Genomic DNA, 25,585 nt, shown 5'->3' with positions numbered 1-25,585 from the left:
GTCTCTCTAGCCCAATGGGCCTTTCATTATTTATCCAAAGTGGAATCTCTTCAACCGGAAGACTGAGGGAGTTCCCTCCCCCCGCCATCTGACTATCCCATTACCCAGTGGTTCAAGCACTCACCTAAGAAATGGTGGATCAAAGGTAATCCCTTCTCCCACTCAGGTGGGGAGGGGGGACAAACCAGAGGTGTCCCACATCCCAGTAAGGTTGCCACCTTTTTTGAAGTAGCTGTCCTGGGAAAGCTGTAAAGGGTGCTCAGTACGCACTGCCAGCTGTCCAGTTTTATAGGCTCAGGATCATCCTGGAGGTCTCAATCTCTTGTACCTCCCAGGTAGCAACCCTACAGGTGAGTAATCTAACCACTGGGCTAATAGTTATAAGGGAGGTGCTGCTCCTCCTCCTAACCCTCTTCCCCTGGCTTCTTGTTAAAATGGCGTAAGTGCCTAACCCCAAGAAGGGGTTGGCAGCTGAGAATCCCAACCAGAGGGAGCCCGGATTTAGGCACCTCTAGGCTCGGTGTCTCCCATTGGCTAGCTTAAGCAGGGAGCCCCTAGTGTGCTGGTTTTTGAGGTCCCATTCTGAGGTGCTGTCTCTCCCCATTCATAGTAAAGGGAGCCTAGGTGCCACACTCAGGCTTTGTGAATCCCAGGGATTTTGTAGGTGCCTGAGAGTGTGAACTAAGTCCCTTTGTTCATCTATAACACACAGAATCTCTTATGGAGAACGCGATTCTCTCAAGAGATATCATGTACAGAATAGAGGGAAAACCAGATAGCAAGCTTAACCTCTGCTTCCGGTTCCAGCTCTGCCCCATGCTTGCTGCGTGGCCGTACGCAATTCATTGAGATGCAAATTTTCAGAACTGATCGCTAAGATTGGGTCTCTCCATTTTTGGATGCCCCATTTAGAGATGTAGGGCTGGTCACCAGTGGCTTGCATTGATTTCTTCTGAAAGCTGGATCCCACATGGCTAAAGCTGGGCAGTCAGAAAATAGAGGAACCCAAATAATAGGCCACTTTCATGGGCAGTAGCTGCTCTGTCCCCCGTTGCCCCATCTGCGCAATGGGGATCAGAATATTTCTCTATCTCCCAGGGGTGTTGTGACGTTTAATTTGTTAATGGCTGTAGAACACCTTGGGTTGCTCCGGTGGAATGCACTAGAGCAGTGGTCTCCAAACTTTTTTGATCACGCACCCCTATCAGTACAAATTTTTTGAGCACGCTCTTCCTGCCGCGCACCTCCAAGGATCCTCTTGCGCACCCCTTGGGGTGCACACACCCCACTTTGGAGACCACTGCACTAGAGAAGGCAGAAATATAATTATCAGCAGGGGTAGGCGTGTAGTAATTATTTTTTATTGTAGGCATGTCCAGTACGCGTATCGTACTTTCTTGAAGTGCTAGCACGGTGGAGGCAGGTTGCAGGGATGAGCTTTGAGCCCTTTTTCCTCCTCCTCAAAGGAATGTGCAACTATGATGTAAAAACCACATTACGTAGGGTGGGATAGAGGCTGGATGACTCAGGGAACTGATAATGGGATATGCAGCCTTTGAACTCTAGATCATCAATTGAAGCTTGGCCCAAGCCCTGTTATCATCTGAAAGCTGGTCTGTGGCCCACGTGAAATGAATTGGCGGTCTCAGTACAGTTCCCAGCAGCCAGATATCTGCTTCATAACGGGCATCCCAGCTGGAGACGTGAAAGAGGCCAAGGACTGAATGAGCTAGTTGTTCTATGATGCCTACAACCTTTAGCCAACATCAGCCTCATGCCTTGTCTGCCCTAATCTTGTGCCATAATGGGAGAAATGAAAAAGTGAAACGTTAACACCTGCCTCTGGGTCTCCTGTTGTGTCATCTTCTCAACTCCTTCTGGCAAAGCTTGTCTTTCTTTGCTATTTCTCCAGCACCAGTGGCAGTGCTTAGCAAATAATTCCCATCTCCCTCTTGCTCAGTGGGAAAGGGCACATTTGGCAGGGCCACGTAACAACTCTCACAGAACTAATGCTAATGTTCTGTTTGCTCTGCAGGAAGTCAGGGGACTTCAATCTCTCAAGCTGTCATGCTGAAACTTTTCTGAAGCAGCAACTTACTAAATTGATAAGGCGGCGATAGCTACAGGGAAATCTGCTGTTTGAAACTCCCAGATATTCCATGCTTCTCTGTTTTCCCTCTCAGTACACGGAGAATCATTTTAAAGTAATTATTTAGACTGAAAAAATGTAATTGGACATTGGTTGTTTTTAAGTCTACAGAGTCCATGGGACAGTATGTACAGGGGGGATGAAAATACGGAAGTTAACAGTAGAGAGAGAGAATCTCTTATGGAGAACGCGATTCTCTCAAGAATCACACCACCATTATTACTACTACTTAAACCCAAAATCTATTTTTTTCCTCTGCCTTTTTATTACATTTTGTTAGTGGTAAACAATATAAACTTAGCACTTCACACATTCGGAGTGCTATATAAACATTCACTAATTCTCACCACTCCAGTCAGCTGGGAAAGAATCATCTCCCCAGATTTACAGATAGGGAAGTAGAGGCTCGGAGGCTAGCTTAAGACCCTACAGCAATTTGGCTAGAGTGAGAATGCTGGGCAATGCTTGTGTCCCATCCTACTCTTATTTCTCCAGACCAGCCTGCTCTCATGCTGTGTTAACCTAGTATATACAGTTTAGTTACAGGAAAATGGAGTAAACTGACTTTCTCCTGCATCAGCCTCAAACTCTAGCCCTTACGTTAAAGAGGCAGTGGAGGGATTTTGCTCAAGTTTTATATCCAGGGGTGCACAAACATTTGCTCTCAGGAGACCATGCATGGAAAAGTTCAGTCCCAGAAGGGAATGTCTCGTGGTCATAAATGTTTGAAAACTGATGTGTTAACTATTTATGCTAAATAATCTGTTCCACCTTGTATTTAGCTGACACTTTCCCCAGACCTGAAGAAGAGCTCTATATAGCTTGAAAGCTTGTCTTTTTCACCAACAGAAGTTTGTCCAAAAAAAGATATTATCTCACCCAGCTTGTCATTGAAAACAGTGTCATACTGTCATGGGAAATGGAATGCCTCACAATATCAGAGGAAGACTAGACGGTATAGAATATAGTACTTGAACTAGGGAAATGGGCACTTGTGACATTTGTATAGTTGATGAGACAGTCTTTCTACATGCTTATATGCAAATACCATACTCTGAACTAAAGCACCATGTCCTCTCTAATAGATTACCCATCCCGAAACTCCATCTCTATTAACTTTTCTTGTTACCAAAGCAACTTTCAAGTTGTATTGCAGTTATCTAAGCACCAATGTAGTTGTTAGCACATATACCTGGGCATACAGTGGGATTAAAGGTTTATCCTTCCAGATATTCAAATTTGTCACATTAAGCTTTGATGCAATAAGCCATTGCTGAGATTGCCGTCCACAGCTTAGAGCCTGAAGCGCGTCACAGATAGAGAAGGCAAGTAGTAGTAGGGTAAAAAAACAAGCATAGGACAAGTTTCAGAAAGTGGTCTATGCTGCTACCCACATCAAGTCTAGTGGCTGAGGGGATACAGAGCAGGAAAGGTCATTTTGGGTACCATCGTGTATGCTGATAATTCTATTTTAAGAGTTTTATTCTATCATGATATGTTATTGTTAGAAGATGCTGAAGTTACATAAGAACCGCTTCAATGTCACAAGGCAAATTGGGACTACTACAGTATTTTAAAAATTCAGAATACATTGGTCCTAACATTTATTTACACATCATGACTTATTTTAATACACCATCTTTCCTCGGGAAGACACCAAAAGCGCTTTTCAAATGTAAAATGCATCTATGGTCAGAAAAGTGGGTCTGTAAAAAATGGAAACCTCTGTACTCAATACGTTTTGCCTGTCTGTCATTACAAATCATAGCTATTTATTTTTACTGCTTTTCACTCCCGCTGGCTTTGCAAAGCAAACACAATTATGGGAGAATGAGCTAGATTCTAATTCTGGCTCCCGTATCAAACAGAACTGTTTATTAATTCCAACTGCAGTCTTCATTGCATACAGTAATTTACGAGTAAGAAAGCACGAGCAGGACTTTTAGATCAGTACGTTTACAAGGCTGGTAGACAGAACAGCATATTTTTAAAGTGTCAAACAAAATTTGATCCAGAATCAGAGATACGGAAGTCCATTGAAGCTATTTTGTTTTTTACAGTCACTTTTTAGAGCAATTTAAAGTACACACCGGAATCATTTCAATCACCAGTGAAATTCAGCTGCCTCTGTGGTAGCTGTTTAACAGCATGCAGAAACACTGTCCAATAGTCTAGGACAGTAAGCAAAGATGAATATCATATTCCTTTGAAAACACAGGGAAACTGTGGTAGGCATGATTATAATAACTATGCCTGCTGTGTGCATACTCTTACCTGTTATCGACATTTGACTAAAAATAATGAAGAAGCCTATCACTTCTAGGTCACTAGCTCAAATTCAGCCCAAGTGGTTACCTAACTGCTTGTTCAGTGGCCTATTCCGAAGTCCAACTATTAGTTTAGTGCAGTATACATATAATGAAAAATCATCACTTCAGTTAGCATCCTATAGGTCAGTATTAGCAGAAGAGGAAAGGACAGAATAGGAATACAAGATGAACTACTTTCTCTCCTCCTAGAATTGCTCCCCACAGGTGAGGGTTGAAACATAGTGGTGGAGAAAGATTGCACAGCAACTACTCTTAGGGCACATCTTCACTGCAGAGTTAACTCAGGTGATCAGCACCTGGGTTAGCCTAGCCCAGATGTGAGCAACCACACTGTGAAGCCATGTCTGAGTTATTGGTCCACCCTGGTGCACAAACCGGTATGAGGCTCTAGGACTTCTGGGGTCATATCACATGGTTCTTAGTGCTACAGTAAGTTGTGCTGCTCTATGATTCTTTCCCAGTGGATTGTGGGAGAACTTGTCTGTCCTTCTGGGCACGCAGGGGAAACTGTAGGACGGCATTGGAGACCTATCAGTACCGGAATGGTTTAGCCTACGCACTCCCTGAAAAGTGGGTGGATTACCAGCCTGAGGGTAAAATGCGCTCGGTCTTTAGCCTATATCCTAGGATAGGCCAGCTAGCCCGAATTAAAAACAGCACCATACTCGGGCCCAAGGTTGTGTGTTCAAATGGGAGCCAGGTTAGGAGCAACACTTGAGCAAAAGCCAGAGTTAATTTTGCAGTGAAGACAAGCCCATAATGTACCAGTCTGTGGATAGAGGCCAGCCTTTACCTTCCATGCCTGTCAAGCTGGCACATTTCATGAACCCTCCAATATATTCATTACACCTGATAAATCGGTGGCTTTTATTTTTTCACTAGGAAAAAAGCTGTGTTTTTAATACACGTTGGCTAACACATACTAAAATCCTAGTAGACATGGTGACTTGTTTGGACATGTGTTAGCTGGTCTATGTCAAACCTGGTGGAGAGGTTAGGGTTTACCTTGGCCTGTTAACACACATTAAAACTACAACTTGCTTTGTCCACACTAGCGTTTTAATCATGTATTCATTAACGTGTGAGTCAATATGTGTAAGAGCTCCTAACTGTAATGCTATTCTCTGCCGAAACGATATAAAAAGGTACATTCCCATTGGCTACAGCAAATACTCTAAAGAAAATAAAACACTGATGCAAAAACTTCCCCTTTTTATTTTGAGTTCTGTCAACAACCAAGTACATATTAAGGGCCAAATTCAGCCCTGGCATAAAGAGGGGCAAAATCAATGAAGTCAACTGAATTATCTCAAGGCTGAATCTCACCCTAAAATGTTCCTATCGAATCTGTGGCACACTGGCAGGTTGCCATTATAAACATAGGACACTTGAAAGTAAAAGCGGAATTTTCCTTAAAAATATATATGTACATTTTTTTCCCATTTGGGTCTGTGGTTATATACAAAACAAAGAGCAATAAATAGAAATTCTGTAATTACATTGCTCATAAAAATAAATTTTTGTTTGGATAGGACACATGTGACATTTAACGGTTTCTCTTTTTCCACTGCTTATGAAACATACAGAGTGAGAAAATATATGTAACAACATAACCAAGCTGTTAAGAAAGCTTGATTACTCTACAATGCATTTCACTGTGATCGCAGAAAGATCTCTTGGATAGATCTTTTTCACTGGTTTGACTCGTCAATTCTTCTCCGACAGTACGGACAACAGTTATGCTGGAGCACCAGGAGCTCATAATCCTCCGAATGAAACATCTGTGAATTAGGAACAGATTTAGGCATATCTATTACACTGTTACTGGCTCACATCTAGGAAAAGGAAACTGAGATGGAATGGTTTTGCTAGGGCTCAGAATATTGGATGCTACTGTTACACCAGAGTTAATGTTTCCACAACAAGAAGTCATTTACAGCTGTTTGTAACAGCTCTAATTTGGAATATATAAAGAGCAAATATTTCATTAAATAAGCATGGAGGCTATGGAAGTCAGTTCACCCAACCAGTGAAACCCAACTGCTCTGTGAGAAAGGAGGGTGGGCTGTAGGATGCTTTCTCTGCTACCACATAACCAAAAATAACCAAACTATTGAATATTTTGAAGAAAACGTACCTGCGGTGAGGGAAACTACAATGAAAAAAAAACTTTTACTTGCTGCATGCCCCCACTAAACCAGGCTATAAGGTTAGAAAGGCAGAGGGGGGAAAAAAATCAGTGTTTCCCTTCTTTTAGTTCACTTTAGGTCTTCTTGAGTGGCTACAATTCTTGTCATCCCTGCAAAGTCCCCAAATACTTCATTCTACAATTTCAGCTACCACTAGCTATTCTGAAGTCAGCCCTTCTGGCAAGGCCTATCATCTCTGCATGTAACACAGGGTATTTTGCTCTCTTTATTTACTATTCAGGACTTCAGAACGTATGTATCGAGGATTAGAAATTAACGTATCAGGGTCATTACAATTCGTTTCTCACTAGGAATGAGTTTTTAAAGACCCCAATGAAAACTTTTTACTTATACCTGAAAGCATGTTGGACACATGGTAATGGAAGCATCTGGTAGCAAGGACCGGAAGTACTGCCACTGTAATGGCTTTGGCCAGCGTTTAATCAGGACATCCCTCCGGCTCATTGACCGGAGAACTGCACGATTCACTATCACAGGAACAAATTCTGAGCCTCCTTGCTGCAGCGTTTAAAAAAGAATGAAGCTTAACAATTTCAAAGCATTTTAAAGATGACAAATATAAAGAGTGGCATGTTATTACTCAGTAGAAAGCGCTAACACAGAATAGGCATGGATTCTGCTCCCACTGTCCTCAGTGGGAGTAAGCCAGGTGTGAGTAAGGTATTTTCACTGCGCTTCACTCATTCCCATTAACACAATTCTTTATTTAAAACAAAAAAAAGCCATTTACAAAAACTTCCCTGAAAATGCCTATTTTTAACTGCACCCACCCAGACCCTGAGCTGTCTAGGGGACAATCTCCCTGCTGCTTGCTGGAAACACCAGACTCCAGTTGGACTCACCCGTGCCCCAGCCATCTGAAACTGGGGTCTAAAGAAACTCCTGGGCGGAGTCAACCAGAAACTCAAGCTGGGAGAAACAGAGATAAAGAAGCCGAACAGGGACATTATGTGCACAGATGACATCCAGGGCCCACTGCTGTCTACAGCTTTTTCTCCAGACATTCTCTCCCATGCTGACGGGCTGTTTGCTCCAGCTCTATCGAGTTTCTTTGCCTCACTCCACCTACTCTTAATACTGCTCCCTCTTCTCCTTCCCCCATTCCTCTTATCCCCTTCCCTGTCCCTTACCTCCCCTCTCTGCAATGTCTCTTCTCTCTTCCGTTGCCTCATCTCAATCTCTTCCCAACAAATGCCCATCCAAATAAATAATGAGGAAATAAAAATATTGTGGAACTAATATGGTATTTACAGACTATCACACTGATCATCTGCTCACATGCTATATTCTTTACCCTGCATCTTTCATCCGTCTGGTCTGTTTAGACTGCAAGCTCTTCAAGGCAGTAACTATCTATTACTTACATTTGTAAAAACATGTAACACAATGGAGCCCTGATGATGTTTAGGGCTCCCTAGGCACTAATATAATACAAATAATAATAGTAATAATACCACCAGGCCTTATTTAACAATCTTGGCTAGTTGATGTTCTCTGTTACATCAGTGTAAATTCAGAGTAACTATGGTTTTCAGATTTACAATACGGTAACATGGTCTGCCTATATATGAATATCCTGCTCATTTTATACCCTGGATGTCTTCCTTAGAGGCTCTCTCTTGGGCATGTTTACAGCTGTGTGTTATGGAAACCCTCTACTATGAAAAAGTAAAGGGCTGTTCAAACTAACTTCAGAGTTTGATTTTTTAACGCCACATAACTGCAGCATGCAGAAAACATCGTAATTTTTAAATCTGTTTCTGCAGTGGGTGGGTTGGTAACCCAGGAGACTATTCTTCCATTGATGATGATGAGGCCAGAGAGAAACAGTTTACTTGAAAAAGACATTCAGATAGAATAAGTGGTTCTCCAGGTTTTTCTTTTCTGTGGGCTAATCACTTTGTATGAGAAAGATGCCATTCTCCCTTAACTGCTGCTCCTAGCCTCCCAGTCACCCACTTTCCTCCATTTCTCGTGGGAGGTCGGCAGAACATATTAACACTTTGTAAAGGAATCAGAGAGGCTGTGGTCTGTCGAGACCGGCTATTGATCAGTAAATGGTGACAAGGAAGGAACTGTGGGATGCCAGCTCAAAAGGAGATATGATAGCATTGAAAGAACATTTGCAGGTAGAGTCACCCTGGGTTTGCTTTCGCTTCAACTATCTTCAGCCTCAAGGGCAGCAACATTTGAAAACCCAAATGAGGTATCCTCACCTCAAAGCTCAATTTTGCTGTAAAGGGATCATCCTCTTCAATAATGTCTGTGTTGTCATCAAATCTCAGCGTCTGCGCTCCTAGAGAGGTTTGTTACGGAAGAAACAAGAACTCCTACAAAATCAAATCCTTTTACCCTAGCACTCATAGGACTTGTCTTATGGCTTAGTCGTAGGGCTCTCACTCCTTGCTTCACCCAATGCCCATCATGTCAGGCAGACTAGGAGTACTCAGATACCACTGGAGTAATCCCTAGATTATATTAGATAGTGCTGCAGAAGAAGTTTACTCTGGCCCAGGAAGACTGGAGTGCCACACCTCACTAAGTAGCAATTGCTGTGGAACAGCAGAGCTTAAAACTACCAAGTTACTAGCAGTAACTAATCTACATAAACGCATGTGACTTTAGTAGTATCCTCATCCTTCATTTCCTTACCCTCCTGTAAACATTGAACACCTCACTTTGGGCAACCTATTTTAAAGCTCTCTGAGGCAAAGACCGTGTTGTCTTGTGTATTTCTATTGTATCTACTACTATCAGGCCCCAACAACAATTGGCACCATTGTGTGCCACAGCAATACAAAATTCGAGGATTCTATAAAATAGACAACAATAATGACAGGCTTCAAAGGGAGCCCAATCCAGTTCTTCCTTAGAAAGAAAGATAGAAAGCTGTGATACAAGAGGAGAATAATGGATAGCCAAATACCTCCCATCCTTTATAGAAAGTAAAAGAGAGTTACATGAAAATAAGTGAACTGTATTATTTTTAACCTAAAAATACTTGACAAGATTATGAAACTGACTTTTCAAAGAAAACCTTTTACAATTACTAGGATTGGTTAATATACCTGTACTTTTTTAGTTGCTACAGCAATTGAAAAAGAAACACACAATGGAATTGTACCCACTTATGTCAGCAATGAATCTGTCCCCTAGTCATAAGAGAAGCAGATTAAAATGCAACAAAAGCATAACAGATCCAAAAAAAACCCAACAACCCATAAGCAAAAACTCTGTCTTCCAAACTGCTACTCTTTCCCTAAGAAAACCAGAGAGTGTTCTGGACTGAAAGGATACCATCGCTTGCCATCTCTTGCCATTTATCCTCTCTCTTATTTAATCTTGGTGCTTCCAGATCAATAAGAGCTACAGCTTCTTCATCAGTGATCCCTTCTTCCAAATAGAACTCCACCAGATGCAATACTTCTAAAGGACACACGTGAAAAAGGAGAGAGCAGTTATCCGCAAGAACTCAGGATATCTATAGCAGGTCTTGCCTAAGGGTAGGTCTACACTTACCTCCGGGTCCGGCGGTAAGCAATCGATCTTCTGGGATCGATTTATCGCGTCTTGTCTAGACGCGATAAATCGATCCCGGAAGTGCTCGCCGTCGACGCCGGTACTCCAGCTCGGCGAGAGGAGTACGCGGCATCGACGGAGGAGCCTGCCCGCCGCGTCTGGACCCGCGGTAAGTTCCAACTAAGGTACTTCGAATTCAGCTACGTTATTAAAGTAGCTGAATTTGCTTACCTTAGTTCGAAGTGGGGGGGTTAGTGTGGACCAGGCCTAAGTCTTTTAAAGACTTACGTGTCCTCAGATCTCTACAGTGGGATTCTTTCACCTCCACATTCTCATTATTCAACTTAATACATCATATCCAGAAAATAAAGCTTCTTAAAGGATGGACTTTGGGTTAATAAAGTACCTCATATCTTCGTGGTGCCTCACCACAAAGTAATAATTTAATACTGCCAGGGCTGTGACATCAGAAGCAAAACAGTGGCCATTTTGCAGCAAAAAATCTCACACAGTCTTGGACACCAGAATCTGTTTTATTCAGAAAGCGACTAATTGCCTAGAAAACTGGTGTTCTCATCCACCAACAAAATGCATCATCTCTGGGGTGGGATGTGGCACTAATTCAGTGCAAGCAACACTAAAGAAAAAAATTATTTCTCCAAGTGACACTACAGAGGACACTCCATGCATCTGAAGAAGTGGGTTTTTTACCCACGAAAGTTTATGCCCAAATAAATCTGTTAGTCTTTACGGTGCCACCGGACTCCTTGTTGTTTTTACACAGGAAATGTTAGGGTGACAGAATTTATTGGGCACCAACCTACTGATTAAATATTGATAATGTACAATTAACACCAACTAGCTGAGCCTTTGGAGAAAGCACAGATTTATCTGCATAGAAAGTATAACCGATTTTTATTTTCCAACGCACCGTAAGATGAAGCAGAGAAGACGAAGGGCTGTCTGCAGTTAATGCACACATTCCCCAGATTATTTAGCAAGGGGTTGTTGGTGGAGCACCTATAACACAAGGGCACAAGCTCCTGCAAAGACAGACACACACACAAAGCAGCGTAATTGCAAACAGACCATTCTGAACACATAGGGTCTGATTACACACTGCACTGCTCCAGTTTTACACCAACAGAGTTCACATAGCAGCAAAAAACTGGAGTAACACAATGGTGAAATCATGCGTTTTAACTTCTGCAAATATTTTTCCTTCTCTCAATAAATCAACAAGTTTTCCCATTAAAAATAGCTGTTTTACCACTCTTCTGTTGCAATTTTGTTTGCTTCTGCTGCAGCAGAGTCCTGGGCCACATACAGATTGCCAAAAGGATGACTAAAGGTTACTGAAGCAATTCTTTTTGCTCAGAAGTTGGATCAAATTTAGGTCCTTTGATTCATGCATTTCTGTTTTTTCTAAACTGCACAGTTATCTTAGGCAGCTCTATCGATTTCAATGGTTTTACTGTGTTAACATTATTGCAGATAAGATGCATATTCATTTGCAGTTAAGCATTTTCACAGTACAATTTGTTTTAGTAAGCACCCCGTCAAAAACAGTTTTATAGAACACTGCAGTCACACTTCAGCTAAAGAAAAAAAGAAGGTTTTAAAGCAAGATTTGAGGAAGGAAAGCCATTCAAAGGGTTGGAGAAAGGGAGCTCTAGTAGTTGGGGCAAGCACAAGTGACCTCCAACTGTAGACAGACACAGAGAAAGACCCAAGTAAGCACTCTGTGGAGTAAGTGCATATGGAATTGAGGGACGGTGCAGCTTGAAGGAACAGAGTGAGTAGACAGGGAAATAGGGGGATATCAGAGAGTGAAGAAGGAACCTGTCCATACAGAGAGGTATCATTTTCATTGGGAATGAAGAGGGAGAGAAAGTCTGACATGGCGAATAATGGTGAGAGGATTTTGTTTCCTGCAGAAATGCAATTACCGCAAATCTGTGTATAATCCATTTTAAGCATCTTTGTGCGTATGACAAAGTAGCCTCTTGTATCAGGTCAAGTACTAATAATTAAAATAATATACATCAGAACTTACTTCACTGTCATGGAATGGCTTCGATCGGATTGTCAGGCTGCCCAGCTCAATTGATTTTTGAAATCTAGCTGGGATCTTCAGTCCCTGCAACTTGTCATAGGCATGACGGGCCAATTTATATGCACCCAGAGCTTTGCTCTGCTTTGCTAGTGCAAATAATGTATTGCTATAATCAAATTAAGGAACAAACATATATGTAGCAGTCAGGAAAAACCACAGTTACTTTTAATCAGAGAAGTTATGCACTGAAGCACAACAAATGTCAATACTTTAAAAGGCCTTAACTAAAGAAATCTGTTCACATAAATGTGTTTACATAAACAAAATGTGAGAGGACTGCTAAAATACCAGAGTGGATGATTTTTAGAGAGATAAGGAACTGGCCCATGGATAATGCAGCTTCAGGTAATATTCTGACCCCACCAACATTAATGCTTGTAAGGACTAACCCCCACGCCCATAATCTGAAACATCACCATGTGGATATTTCAGATCCCACGGCACTTTTCCAGGAACTTGCTCCCATGTCTTATACCAAAATGTCTCCTCCCCTTATTAGTGTGGACCCCAGGGGGTACAAATAAGCAGAGATGTATGGATAAAACACTCAATTCTAAGCACTTTAGGGACAATAATACTATTCTACATAGTTTATAGATGAGAAAAGAGAGACACAGGGAAAGAAAATGACTTATCCAAGGTTACAAAGCAAGCAAATGGAACCCAGGTGTCCTGAGTCCCACTTAACTGCCCTATCCACTGAACTGCCCTGACTCCTTTTAACCGCTATTCTCCAGTGCAGAAAGAGAGATGTTTCAGTGGGACTCATATGTAGTTTGTGAAGGACTTTGAAGAGATGCAGCATATAAATTTGTTAATGAAGCCATGAAAAAATTGGTCTTGTACACGGCACACTGCTACATCAGACCTGAAAATGAGAATCTGAATCTACCATTTAGAAACACATAGCTACATTAGCCTGAGGAGAATCAGAATCTATCAGTTAGAAGCAACAACATTCAGAGTTTCTCTCCCAATGCCTTTCAACTTGTTGCTACTGCACAGTCAATATTTACAGCCACACATCTTGTTTGGAGACTGGCATCTTGGAAGGAACTCCTCTTACAAAGGTGAGCAACATGTTTGATAGTTTATGATAGCCTCTTCTAATGTATGCACGTATGGCTAGATGTGCCTAAATCTGTGATAGTTTTGAGGTGTTTATTATCATCTGAGGGATTAAAGACAGCCCCACATTTATTTTCTCTAATAGATGAACAGCATGGGAACCCCTAAAACCAGGAACAAGAATACCCTAATAGTAAGACTATGCATCACTGATTGGTGCCAAGGATTCCCTTCAATTCATATGATAATTTTTGAATTTTGCTTTGCATTACAAGGATACACTTTAGAGATACCCAACGGAGTCTCCTTGGTTAGGCTGTGAAGTAAAAACCTGGAAATATTGAAGAGTGTTTCAGGCAAATGGAAACTGAACGGCTCTTCCTGTGGTAAAAAGAACATTAACAAATTTCTAAGCTAGAAAAGCAACACGTCATATCACTAACGTTACTTCCATCATCTCTGACACTACACTGTGCTTTTCACACAGTCACAACAATGGGAGAGATGGAGAAAAGAGAGCAATTGGATTTTGCATGTCCCTCTTGCCAAAGCTCATCTTTGCTACTGAAGAAAAAAGGAAAGGGCTTCACCCAGTAGAGGGAAAGCACTTAAAGGATATCCAGTTCCAGCCTCCTCCATAGGAGGCATGGGCCCAGAACACAGTGGAACCAGTATGCAGATGGGGTGGTGAAGGAAAGCCTTCAAATCCACATCCACTGTGTGCTGCAAAGCATAGCTCTGCAGAGGCTCTTTCTATGTCACAGAAAGGTGGTTTTAGGAGTGGAATGGTGGTAGGTCCAGTACAGTACAACACAGGGCAAAAAAAACCCCAAAACCAAAATCAGATCATTGCAGTGACACCAGCTTCCATTCAATATTTAGTTTAAAAGTAATTAATTGTTTCTAATTATTCCTGATTTATTTGCAGAAAATGTGCCAGCTAAATGAACAATACAACTGCTAGTGAAAATATCTTACAGTGTATCTGTGAATAGAGTGATAGACGTGATAAAGTTCTGCCAAGTGCTGGAAGTGGTGAAACTTCTGTAACATTTCAGTCTTCTGCTGTTCGTTCTCTGTGGGAGGGAAAGTCATTACACCTCTGGTCATTCTATACTAAAACATAAGAGTATTACTCAGCTAGAAAGATCACAATACAACATGGTTGCAGTGTTACCACTTCCAATAGATTAATATACCTGAGCAAGTGTGCTACAAAATATGGGTTATGTAATTTTGCCGTTTTATGTGCAATTTTCCGCTTTAACATAAAGCATATTAAGATGCAGGATGGTATAGCAAGTGGTTTTAACACAGCCAGAGGTTAATGGCTTAGCTAGAGGTGGAACATATTAGCCTTCCACCACTAGAAACCTGATCCACATCTTTTGAGGTTAAAGTAAAATGAGTCTAATGTCATTCCTTTTATCCACATTAACACATTACTAAACAATCGAACCATTTGCAGTGTTTGTACAGTGTATGAAGGGCTACAGATCAGCACTATCATGCATTAGCAAAACTGAAGTGATGCTTACACAGTGCAAGGCAATAGGCCATCAATCTCTTTTTTCCCATTATCACTCATCTACATCTCATCTCCACTGGCTCCACCTCTCCTCCAGTGCAACTGATTTAGAAGCAGAGAACTAATGAACACTAACTTTCTTCTTTGTCTGGTTAAAATAATTCATGAAGTGTCTCCCCAGTTAATCTCATCCACATTTAAATATTAGGAGTAGACTACACTATAAGATCATGTTTTATTATTATTTAGCCCTCCAGTCATCACTTTATCCAAGGTGTGAGGTGCAGGAAAGGGGCTAGGGGATATATTGTGGAATTAGGAGATATGGTTGTGACTCCATTTTAATTTAAAAATGAGACTTATGTAGGTTTTTTATAAGCACACAAAGACTAGAGAGATAGAATTACAATACAATACAATATTGGATTACAATACAGTGCAGTATATAAGTATTAGTATATCAGATTAGTATATAGCACAATTAATGAGCGAGCAAGAGGTTTTAATTAAGCCATCACGGTTCAATGTTTATCTGCATGCATGAGCAGGTAACAAATTTGAACTTGCTTGTGTTTACTTACCTTGGGCTATATCTAAACACTGCATGGAGAGCATCCAGTAATAATACGCTGCATCATTAAATCGGCTTTCTACCACAGCATTGTGAGTTAGCTGTTCCAGCACTTTTACGGCCTCACTCTGTCTGCCAGCCTTGTGGAATGCTGCAAAGGAGACCAAAACAAAGAAGATTTTACAGTGTGATTATATCAATTAACTGAAATTTTTTTAAATTAATAACAGGATATTCATCAAAGCTGGAACAGGATGAAAAGGACTACACTTGTATTTTTCTACTTTTGAAAGTGGTGACACTAATGGAAAACAGACGTATCTGCAGGTACTTTGTGGCTTTTGTATTGTGTCAGGACACAATGTAGGAAATACAACTACCATGTACATAAGTAGCGCGAGGCTAGTTACTTTTTAAAAAAAATTTGGACAGAGGAAAATCATCATCCTGATGACCAGACATTTGTGAACAGGGGAAACTACTGAACACTGTGGGATCAAGTCAAAATTCAAATCTTCTAAGGCCTGGTCTACACCTAAAAATTAGATTGACCAAGCTGTTCAGGCTGTAAAAAATTTTACACCCTCTGTGATGTAGTTAGGTCAAACTAACCCCCCCATTTGGTTGAAGAATTCTTCCACCAAACTAGCTACCACCTTTCGGAGAGGTGGATTAACTACACTGATAGAAAAACCTCTTCTCTAGATGTAGAAAGTGTGCTGCTGTAGCCACTAAAGTACAGACATAACCTAAGGTAATATTTCAAGGCAGCACTCTTACAATGCTCAACACTGTAATATCAAAGAATCCTGAGAGGCAGAAAAACCACAGTATATATTATTTATTAACAGGGTTTCTTTACATTGGCTCCTGTGCAGAAACCGAAGTTCAGCCCTGAATTCCCACTTGGTAAATGTATATTTTACAAATACTACATGCAGATAATATTTTATGATAGAAATCCATAAGAAGCAAGGAATTTCATAAGCAAGGCTGATGCTCCATCTTGTATGAACTACATACTGCCTAAATATAAGGGCCAGGCTCACCCCTTCTTTTGGTATTTGTTCAGTGTCCAGTACATTTTGGATGACACTTTAAAGGAAAACACTGATAATAATACAGGGTATATAGTGTATCAGATCACTTTTCAAAACACTTGCTATACTCAAGCACAGAGTGGGAAAGAAAATCCAGAATTATAGCCTTTTTTATAGATGCTATTGCTTTTGTTAAGTTTGTTATATTTCCTTACCAAATAAATAAGACCTCTTCTGATAACCAGAATATAACCTCCTGTGATCAGCAAGAACACATGTATTCTCCAGTTATCTCACCCTTTAAACGGTTTGTGTTCTACAGATTGACAGTTCTCCAGGGCAGAGATTGCATCTTCCGCATTTGGAAAATGCTTAGCACATTTTTGCATGCTACCAGCATATAAGTCATGTACAGTCCTACCTTTTTGGGCCTCTTCAAATCTATCATTCTCTGCCAGCCATTGAGCATAAGGGACATAGACATCATCTTTAAATTCAGGATGCTTTTCAGTCAAAGAAAAGGCCTAAGATACAGAATGAATTCATTCATAAAATATTGCATGGTTTAAGGTAGATCAGAACACTGCATGAGATGAATCCTTTAGTTAAAATAAAATTTACAATACAAATATCATTTATACAGAAGTATGAAAATTCCAACCAGTGTTTTCTCCAGGAAACTCAAAACTAATGATTGCCTCTCTTTTAAAATATAACATCTGTGAAGAAGCAGCTATACTTAGTAACAGTCCAGTTTCTGAACTGCAGAAAACTGTGGAAAACCTGAAAACAATAAATTAGTTAGGGGATGGAGTGGGTTTCACAGCACAATACAATGTATTTATTTTTATTGAATATATTTTCTAAAAAAGCAGTATTGACATGTGCACTGAACAATCACAGACTAAGCATAAAATTTTCAAAAGCACCTATGTGACTTAAGCGTCTAAGTCCCACTGAGTGTTTCAATGGGATTTAAGTGCCTACATTTCTTAGGGTAAAATTTTCAAAAGCACCTAACAACCTAAATCCAGCATAAACTTCATGTTAAAAATAAACTAACTCACAACCAAAACCAAGACTGCCAGTACAAACCACAGCCCCCAATCCTGCAATACTTATGTGTAGGCAGACCCCTGTAACCAAGTGTTGTCCTAATGAAGTCAGCTGGGCTTTGCCTAAATATAAATCTGTCTGATTATAGGATCAAAAGTCCCCATCAGGAAAGTCTGAATTCACCAGATCCAGAGTATACACAGGAAATTTCACTGAAATGGCACTTTCAAATTACTAAAACAACCACAGCCCAAAATAAAAATCCACATTGTGAAAGTTAAAAAGGACATCCTTTAAAAATTGGAAGTCAAATCAAACTGAGGAAAATAGACAAGAGCGTACACTCTGCCAAGTCAAGTGTGAAAGTTTAATTAGGCAGACCAAAAAAGAATCCGAAGAGCAACTAGCAAAAGACACAAAACTTACAGCAAATTTTTTTTTGTAAGTATGTCAGAACCAGGAACTCTGCCAAACAATCAGTAGGGCCAAATTTAAGTGTTAAAGGAGCACTCATGATTGGAATGTTGGTGTGGATGGGTACAGCTTGCTCAGGAAGGATAGACAGGGGAAAAAGGGAGGAGGTGTTGCCTTATATATTAAAAATGTACACACTTGGACTGAGGTAGAGATGGACATAGGAGATGGAAGTGTTGAGAGTCTCTGGGTTAGGCTAAAAGGGGTAAAAGAACAAGGGAGATGTCATGCTAGGAGTCTACTACAGGCCACCTAACCAGGTGGAAGAGGTGGATGAGGCTTTTTTTAAGCAACTAACAAAATCATCCAAAGCCCAAGATTTGGTGGTGATGGGGGACTTCAACTATCCGGATATATGTGGGGAAAATAACACAGCGGGGCACAGTCTATCCAACAAATTCTTGGACTGCATTGCAGACAACTTTTTATTTCAGAAGGTTGAAAAAGCTATTAGGGGGGAAGCTGTTCTAGACTTGATTTTAACAAATAGGGAGGAACTCGTTGAGAATTTGAAAGTAGAAGGCAGCCTGGGTGAAAGTGATCATGAAATCATAGAGTTTGCAATTCTAAGGAAGGGTAGAAGGGAGAACAGCAAAATAGAGACAATGGATTTCAGGAAGGCGGATTTTGGTAAGCTCAGAGAGCTGAAAGGTAAGGTCCCATGGGAATCAAGACTGAGGGGAAAAACAACTGAGGAGAGTTGGCAGTTTTTCAAAGGGACACTATTAAGGGCCCAAAAGCAAGCTATTCCGCTGGTTAGGAAAGATAGAAAATGTGGCAAAAGACCACCTTGGCTTACCCACGAGGTCTTGCATGATCTAAAAAATAAAAAGGAGTCTCATAAAAAACAGAAACTAGGACAGATTACAAAGGATGAATATAGGCAAACAACACAGGAATGCAGGGGCAAGATTAGAAAGGCAAAGGCACAAAATGAGCTCTAACTAGCTACGGGAATAAAGGGAAACAAGAAGACTTTTTATCAATACATTAGAAGCAAGAGGAAGACCAAAGACAGGGTAGGCCCACTGCTTAGTGAAGAGGGAGAAACAGTAACAGGAAACTTGGAAATGGCAGAGATGCTTAATGACTTCTTTGTTTCGGTCTTCACCGAGAAGTCTGAAGGAATGCCTAACATAGTGAATGCTAATGGGAAGGGGATAGATTTAGCAGATAAAATTAAAAAAGAACAAGTTAAAAATCACTTAGAAAAAAGTTAGATGCCTGCAAGTCACCAGGGCCTGATGAAATGCATCCTAGAATACTCAAGGAGCTAATAAAGGAGGTATCTGAGCCTCTAGCTATTATCTTTGGAAAATCATGGGAGACGGGAGAGATTCCAGAAGACTGGAAAAGGGCAAATATAGTGCCCATCTATAAAAAGGGAAATAAAAACAACCCAGGAAACTACAGACCAGTTAGTTTAACTTCTGTGCCAGGGAAGATAATGGAGCAAGTAATTAAGGAAATCATCTGCAAACACTTGGAAGGTGGTAAGGTGATAGGGAACAGCCAGCATGGATTTGTGAAGAACAAATCATGTCAAACCAATCTGATAGCTTTCTTTGATAGGATAACGAGCCTTGTGGATAAGGGTGAAGCTGTGGATGTGGTATACCTAGACTTTAGTAAGGCATTTGATACGGTCTCGCATGATATTCTTATCGATAAACTAGGCAAATACAATTTAGATGGGGCTACTATAAGGTGGGTGCATAACTGGCTGGATAACCGTACTCAGAGAGCTGTTATTAATGGTTCCCAATCCTGCTGGAAAGGCATAACGAGTGGGGTACCGCAGGGGTCTGTTTTGGAACCGGCTCTGTTCAATATCTTCATCAACGACTTAGATATTGGCATAGAAGGTACGCTTATTAAGTTTGCGGATGATACCAAACTGGGAGGGATTGCAACTGCTTTGGAGGACAGGGTCATAATTCAAAATGATCTGGACAAATTGGAGAAATGGTCTGAGTTAAACAGGATGAAGTTTAACAAAGACAAATGCAAAGTGCTCCACTTAGGAAGAAAAAATCAGTTTCACACATACAGAATGGGAAGAGATTGTCTAGGAAGGAGTACGGCAGAAAGGGATCTAGGGGTTATAGTGGACCACAAGCTAAATATGAGTCAACAGTGTGATGCTGTTGCAAAAAAAGCAAACATGATTCTGGGATGTATTAACAGGTGTGTTGTGAGCAAGACACAAGAAGTCATTCTTCCGCTCTACTCTGCTCTGGTTAGACCTCAGCTGGAGTATTGTGTCCAGTTCTGGGCACCGCATTTTAAAAAAGATGTGGAGAAATTGGCAAGGGTCCAGAGAAAAGCAACAAGAATGATTAAAGGTCTTGAGAACATGACCTATGAAGGAAGGCTGAAAGAATTGGGTTTGTTTAGTTTGGAAAAGAGAAGACTGAGAGGGGACATGATAGCAGTTTTCAGGTATTTAAAAGGGTGTCATAAGGAGGAGGGAGAAAACTTGTTCACCTTAGCCTCTAAGGATAGAACAAGAAGCAATGGGTTTAAACTGCAGCAAGGGAGGTCTAGATTGGACATTAGGAAAAAGTTCCTAACTGTCAGGGTGGTTAAACACTGGAATAAATTGCCTAGGGAGGTTGTGGAATCTCCATCTCTGGAGATATTTAAGAGTAGGTTAGATAAATGTCTATCAGGGATGGTCTAGACAGTATTTGGTCCTGCCATGCGGGCAGGGGCCTGGACTCGATGACCTCTCGAGGTCCCTTCCAGTCCTAGAATCTATTAATCTATGAATCTCAAAGACGACAAGGCCATTTTGGAGAAGCTAAATGAATTCTTTGCATCGGTCTTCACCGCAGAGGATGAGAGATTCCCGTATCTGAGCCACTCCTCTTAGTTGACAAATCTGAGGAAATGGCCCAGATTGAGGTGTCAATAAAGATGGTTTTGAAAGAAACTGATAAAGTAAACAGTAATAAGTCATCAGGACAAAATGGTATTCACCCAAGTTTTCTGAAGGAACTCAAATATGAAATTGCAGAAAGTAGCACCTCAGGGCAGCGAGGCAGCTTCCTTCCCTGGCCTGGACAAGTTTGTGTCCCCCTCCCGGCAAGGGTAGAGGGGATGGGGTGAAAATAGCAGGTCCCCCTCCCAGCAGGGGTGTGTGTGTGTTGAAAATAGCGCCTCTCTCCCCCCAGCACCCCGGCTTACAGGAAAGCAGCACAGACCCCAGTGCTGCTCCTGCTCAGGTTGCCTTGGGCTGACAGTGGGGGCTGACAGCTTTGCCGGCTAATCTCAGCATCTTCACTTCCTCGGTGTATGTGTCTCCCTCACATGTGGTGGAGTAGGGGTGGGGACAGGCAGCCCAGATGTGCCTACCTTTAAGATGCAATACAGGCACAGTACTTTTTTTTTTTTGGGTCTCGGCTGCTGCCCGATTCGTTACTTCCAGTTTCACATGGTGTCCGGTTGACCCCTCAGTCCATAACTCTAGTGTTTGTATCTTTGAAGTTCTACTGTAACTGTGGTACATAACCTATTGCTTAAAACAGCCTCTGTACCAAATGACTGGAGAATAGCTAACGTAACGTTGATTTTTAAAAAACATGCCAGAGGCAAACCGGGCAATTACTGGCCAGTAAGCCTAACTTCAGTACCAAGCAAATTGGTTGAAACTACAGTAAAGAACAGAATTATCAGACACACTGATGAACACAATATGTTGTGGAAGAGTCAACGCAGCTTTTGTAAAAGGAAATCATGCCTCACCAATCTTTTAGAATTCTTTGAGGGGCTCAACAAACATGTGGACAAGGGTAATCCAGTAAATATAGTTTACTTGAACTTTCTGAAAGCTTTTGACAATGTCCTTCGCCAAAGGCTCTCAAGCAAAGTAAGTAGTCATAAGATAAAAGGGAAGGTCTTTTAGTAACTGGTCAAAAGATAGGAAACAAAGGGTGAGACTAAATGGTCAGTTTTCACAATGAAGAGAGGTAAATGGCAGGGTCACCTAGGGATCTGTACTGGGACCAGTGCTGTTCAACATACTCAAGCGATCTGGAAAAAGGGGGTAAATAGTGAGCTGGTAAAGCTTGCAGTTTATACAAAATTACTCAAGATAGTTAAATCCAAAGCTGACTGAGAAGAGATTCAAAGGGATCTCACAAAACTGCATAACTGGGCACCAAAATGGCAGGTGAAATTCAATGTTGGTAAGTGCAAAGAAATGCACACTGGAAAACATAATCCCAACTATACATACAAAATGATAGGGTCTGAATTAGCTGTTACCACTCAAGAAAGATCTTGGAGTCATTGTGGATGGTTCTCTGAAAACATCTGCTCAACGTACAGCAGCAGTCAAAAAAAGCTAACAATGTGAGGAACCAATAGGAAAGGAATAGATAATAAGACAGAAAATATCATAATGCCATTATATAAAGCCATGGCATGCCAAACCTTGAATACTTTATGCAGGATGGGTCACCCCATCTCATAAAAGATATTAGAATTGGAAAAAAGGACAGATAAGGGCAACAAAAACGAGTAAGGATATGGAACAGCTTCCACATGCGGAGAGCTTAAACAGACTGGGACTGTTCATCTTAGAAAAGAGATGACTAAGGGGGGATATGACAGAGGTCTACACAATCATGAATGGTGTGGAAAAAGTGAATAATAGGCAAAGAAATTAATAGGCAAGTTAAAAAACAAAACACAAGGAAGTACTTCTTTACGCAACGCACAGTCAACCTGTGGAACTCATTGCCAGGGGATGTTGGAAGGTTAAAAATATAACTGGGTTCAAAAAAGAATTAGATACATTTATGGAAGATAGATCCATCAATGGCTAGTAGCCGAGATGGACAGGGATGCAACCCCATGCTCTGGGTGCCCCTAAGCTTCTGACTGCCAGAAGCATGGACTGGATGACAGAGGTGGATAACTCGATAATTCAGTGATCTGAGCTAGAACTCAAATTACACCAGACAAAATATTGTTTCACTCAGGCAGCCCTGTTCTGTTCATTCCCTCTGAAGCATCTGGCACTGGCCACTGTCAGAATACAGGATACTGGGCTAGCTGGACCACTGGTCTGTCCCAGTATGGCCATTCTGATGTTCTCACGTTAAAGATTTCATTATTCTCCTTGACCTGCCATGCATTTGTCTCACAATTTTGTGTCATGTAGAGCGTATCACATTTACAAAACAGACATTTATGCTTAAATATTAGTCAAATACCCACAGAGACCCTTATCAGTAGGGAAGTATTAGTCTCATCCTGATTTTACAGACAAAAAAAGAGTGAAGCACAAAGGATTTAAGCCCTACATTTTCAAGAGTGGTGAATAATTTTTGGTGCCCATCTTGATACTTATAGCCTGATTTTCAAAGGCACTGAGCCCCCACAACTCCAGCTGAAGCCAAAGATAGCAGTGGGTACTCAACAGCTCTGAAAATCAGGCCAAAAGAATCTCAACCAGGACACCCAGAAATAGGGACCACTTCTGATAAGCTAGATCCAAGTGATTTGCTACATATCAGGTAGAAAGTCTGTGGAAGAGCATGGAAAAGAACCCAGTGTCCCAACTCCTTGTCCAGTGTCCCAATTCCTTCTCCTGTGCTCTAACCACCACACAATTTTCATTACTGAAACACTAGTGAAGAATTATTTTAAAGTGAGATTTTTTTAACTGTGCTTATTTAGATTATGAAAGACTTCAAAAAGAGTGGAAGGAAACCCTGTAGCTGATGATGTATGAAACTGTAATGTTTTCATAGCTCACTCTCCTAAAAATACCACATTAGTGTATTTTACAATGTAGCTTACCAAAATACTGAGTAAGCTGTATATAAATCTTTAAGACCAGATGCATTCAGAGGCAATAAGAAATAGGAATTCTAAACATCTAAGTTTGGATATCAGGGTATTCTTACTTCTTCCCAACGCTGAGTTTCCACATGGAGATGTACCAGGGCCTTTAGGTCACCTATCTTCATGTAGGTTTCTGCTGCATAACCATGGTTGTCAAGTCTCTTAAAATAGTAGGCACATTTTGACAAAGGTTCACGCTCAGCTTTATCAAGCTTCCGAGCTATATCAATTAACCTAGAGACAGCAAAAGAAATGCAGTTGCTTTAGTAGCAGCATTTTTCTCTCTTCATATTTATTACATTGAAAAAATGGAAATATTAATAGGTTATCATTTAAAAGTTACTATATTGATGACATTATACTATGAACTTATTGGGAAACATTCAATGGGTGTTCAAAAGGCTTTGCAAACACAAGACCAGTTCCTGAAACAGTGTGTAATTCCTTACGCCTGTGAGTAGTGACTTCAATTGGACTAGACTACTCCATCACACAGTCATGAATAGGGGTGGTAGAACCAGGTCCTATACAAACCTCACCCAACATCCAAAGCAGTATCCAATCAATATTACTCCCATTTTACAGATGGATAAACAGAGAAACAGGAAGGTTAAGTGACTTGTCCAAGATCACAAAGCAAGTCAGCAGCAGAGCTAGGACTAGAATCCTGGCCCCACTGAAGTCAATGGGATTTTTGCCATTGACTTCGAAAGGAGACAGGATTTTGCTCCAGGAGTTCTGAGTCCTAGATTATTATCCCTTCATAGTTTAAAATAAAAGAAAGAGGCAAGTTCACGAGTAGTTGTGCACTACTGTGAAGGTTATTCTGAAGAGACCCAGGATGTGCACATTTTGGGAACATTCTCATCTCACACATAAACCCTTGCATATCTCTGCACTGTTTTATCCACTCATTTTGTAATGTAGCCATGTACTTACCCTCTAAACCCAAATAACTTTTCTAATATAATGAAAGTTCATCTACTATAACTATAGGATAGGTGATGCTATACTGCAGTCAACATATGTAAGCCAAAAAGGGAGCAAAGCTAGTAAGATTTCTTTTTCTTTAAGATTCTGCAGAATGCATTAAACTTCACATTAGACACTGTGATCTGTATCTCTGAGACAGAGCTAAAACATACATATCAACCCAGCCATGGTCTCCACTGATTTCTATGGCCTTCATGTGCTCGCCTGCAGAAATGTACATCTCCACTGCTGCTTTTGGTTCATTGATATTCTTGGCCCAGTCTGCTTGTTTTGTGATTAGCATCTTAGTGTCTTTGGGATCTCCAGACCCAAGGAAATCCTAAGGAAGTGCAACAGATAACATTCTGGATTAAGCTTTCTGTAGCAAACATTGTGTCATGGTTTTAATTTTAAAGCATGTTAAGCAAAAATAACTTGGTATGGAAAAACAAAATTTAACACAACTTTGCCTCCTCAGCTAAAAATCACAGTACACAGAGCACCAAGCACATATCTGAAGGCAGGAATGATTAATCATTAACTAATGCACTTGAGATTGTATAAAACAAGTGAAGATACATCTCTAGTCCCAATCAGATTCAAATCAGAGAAGATGGGACACCCTGGGAAGATCAAAGGAAGGATTATATAGAACTGTGCCTCTGTTCACAGGTAATGTATATACACCTATTTGCT

At 40.9% G+C, this 25,585-nt stretch overlaps 1 protein-coding gene across 7 annotated transcripts in view; it reads right to left on the bottom strand.

Annotated features, from left to right (window-relative positions):
* Nucleotides 1-5,674: 5,674 nt before the first annotated feature.
* The window catches only part of IFT122 (intraflagellar transport 122), a 50,442-nt gene continuing 30,531 nt past the window's right edge, over nt 5,675-25,585 (bottom strand). For 6 of the 7 annotated variants that reach the window (XM_065550855.1, XM_065550857.1, XM_065550856.1 and 3 more), the window contains 12 exons: nt 25,063-25,229; nt 23,980-24,151; nt 16,953-17,055; nt 15,502-15,642; nt 14,371-14,468; nt 13,673-13,773; nt 12,265-12,430; nt 11,140-11,251; nt 9,987-10,115; nt 8,906-8,985; nt 7,023-7,187; nt 5,675-6,260 (listed from right to left, as the gene is read on the bottom strand). In XM_065550855.1, the coding sequence (XP_065406927.1) occupies nt 6,171-6,260; nt 7,023-7,187; nt 8,906-8,985; nt 9,987-10,115; nt 11,140-11,251; nt 12,265-12,430; nt 13,673-13,773; nt 14,371-14,468; nt 15,502-15,642; nt 16,953-17,055; nt 23,980-24,151; nt 25,063-25,229 (1,524 nt within the window). In that variant the 3' untranslated portion in view covers nt 5,675-6,170. The remainder of the gene's footprint in view (nt 6,261-7,022; nt 7,188-8,905; nt 8,986-9,986; nt 10,116-11,139; nt 11,252-12,264; nt 12,431-13,672; nt 13,774-14,370; nt 14,469-15,501; nt 15,643-16,952; nt 17,056-23,979; nt 24,152-25,062; nt 25,230-25,585) is intronic. The other variant, XR_010589032.1, reaches the window with a different exon arrangement.

The sequence above is a fragment of the Chrysemys picta genome, chromosome 7 (assembly GCF_011386835.1).
Source record: "Chrysemys picta bellii isolate R12L10 chromosome 7, ASM1138683v2, whole genome shotgun sequence".
NCBI lineage: Eukaryota > Metazoa > Chordata > Testudines > Emydidae > Chrysemys > Chrysemys picta.
Note: the sequence above shows the minus strand (reverse complement) of the source record. Positions and strands in the feature narration are given on the sequence as shown.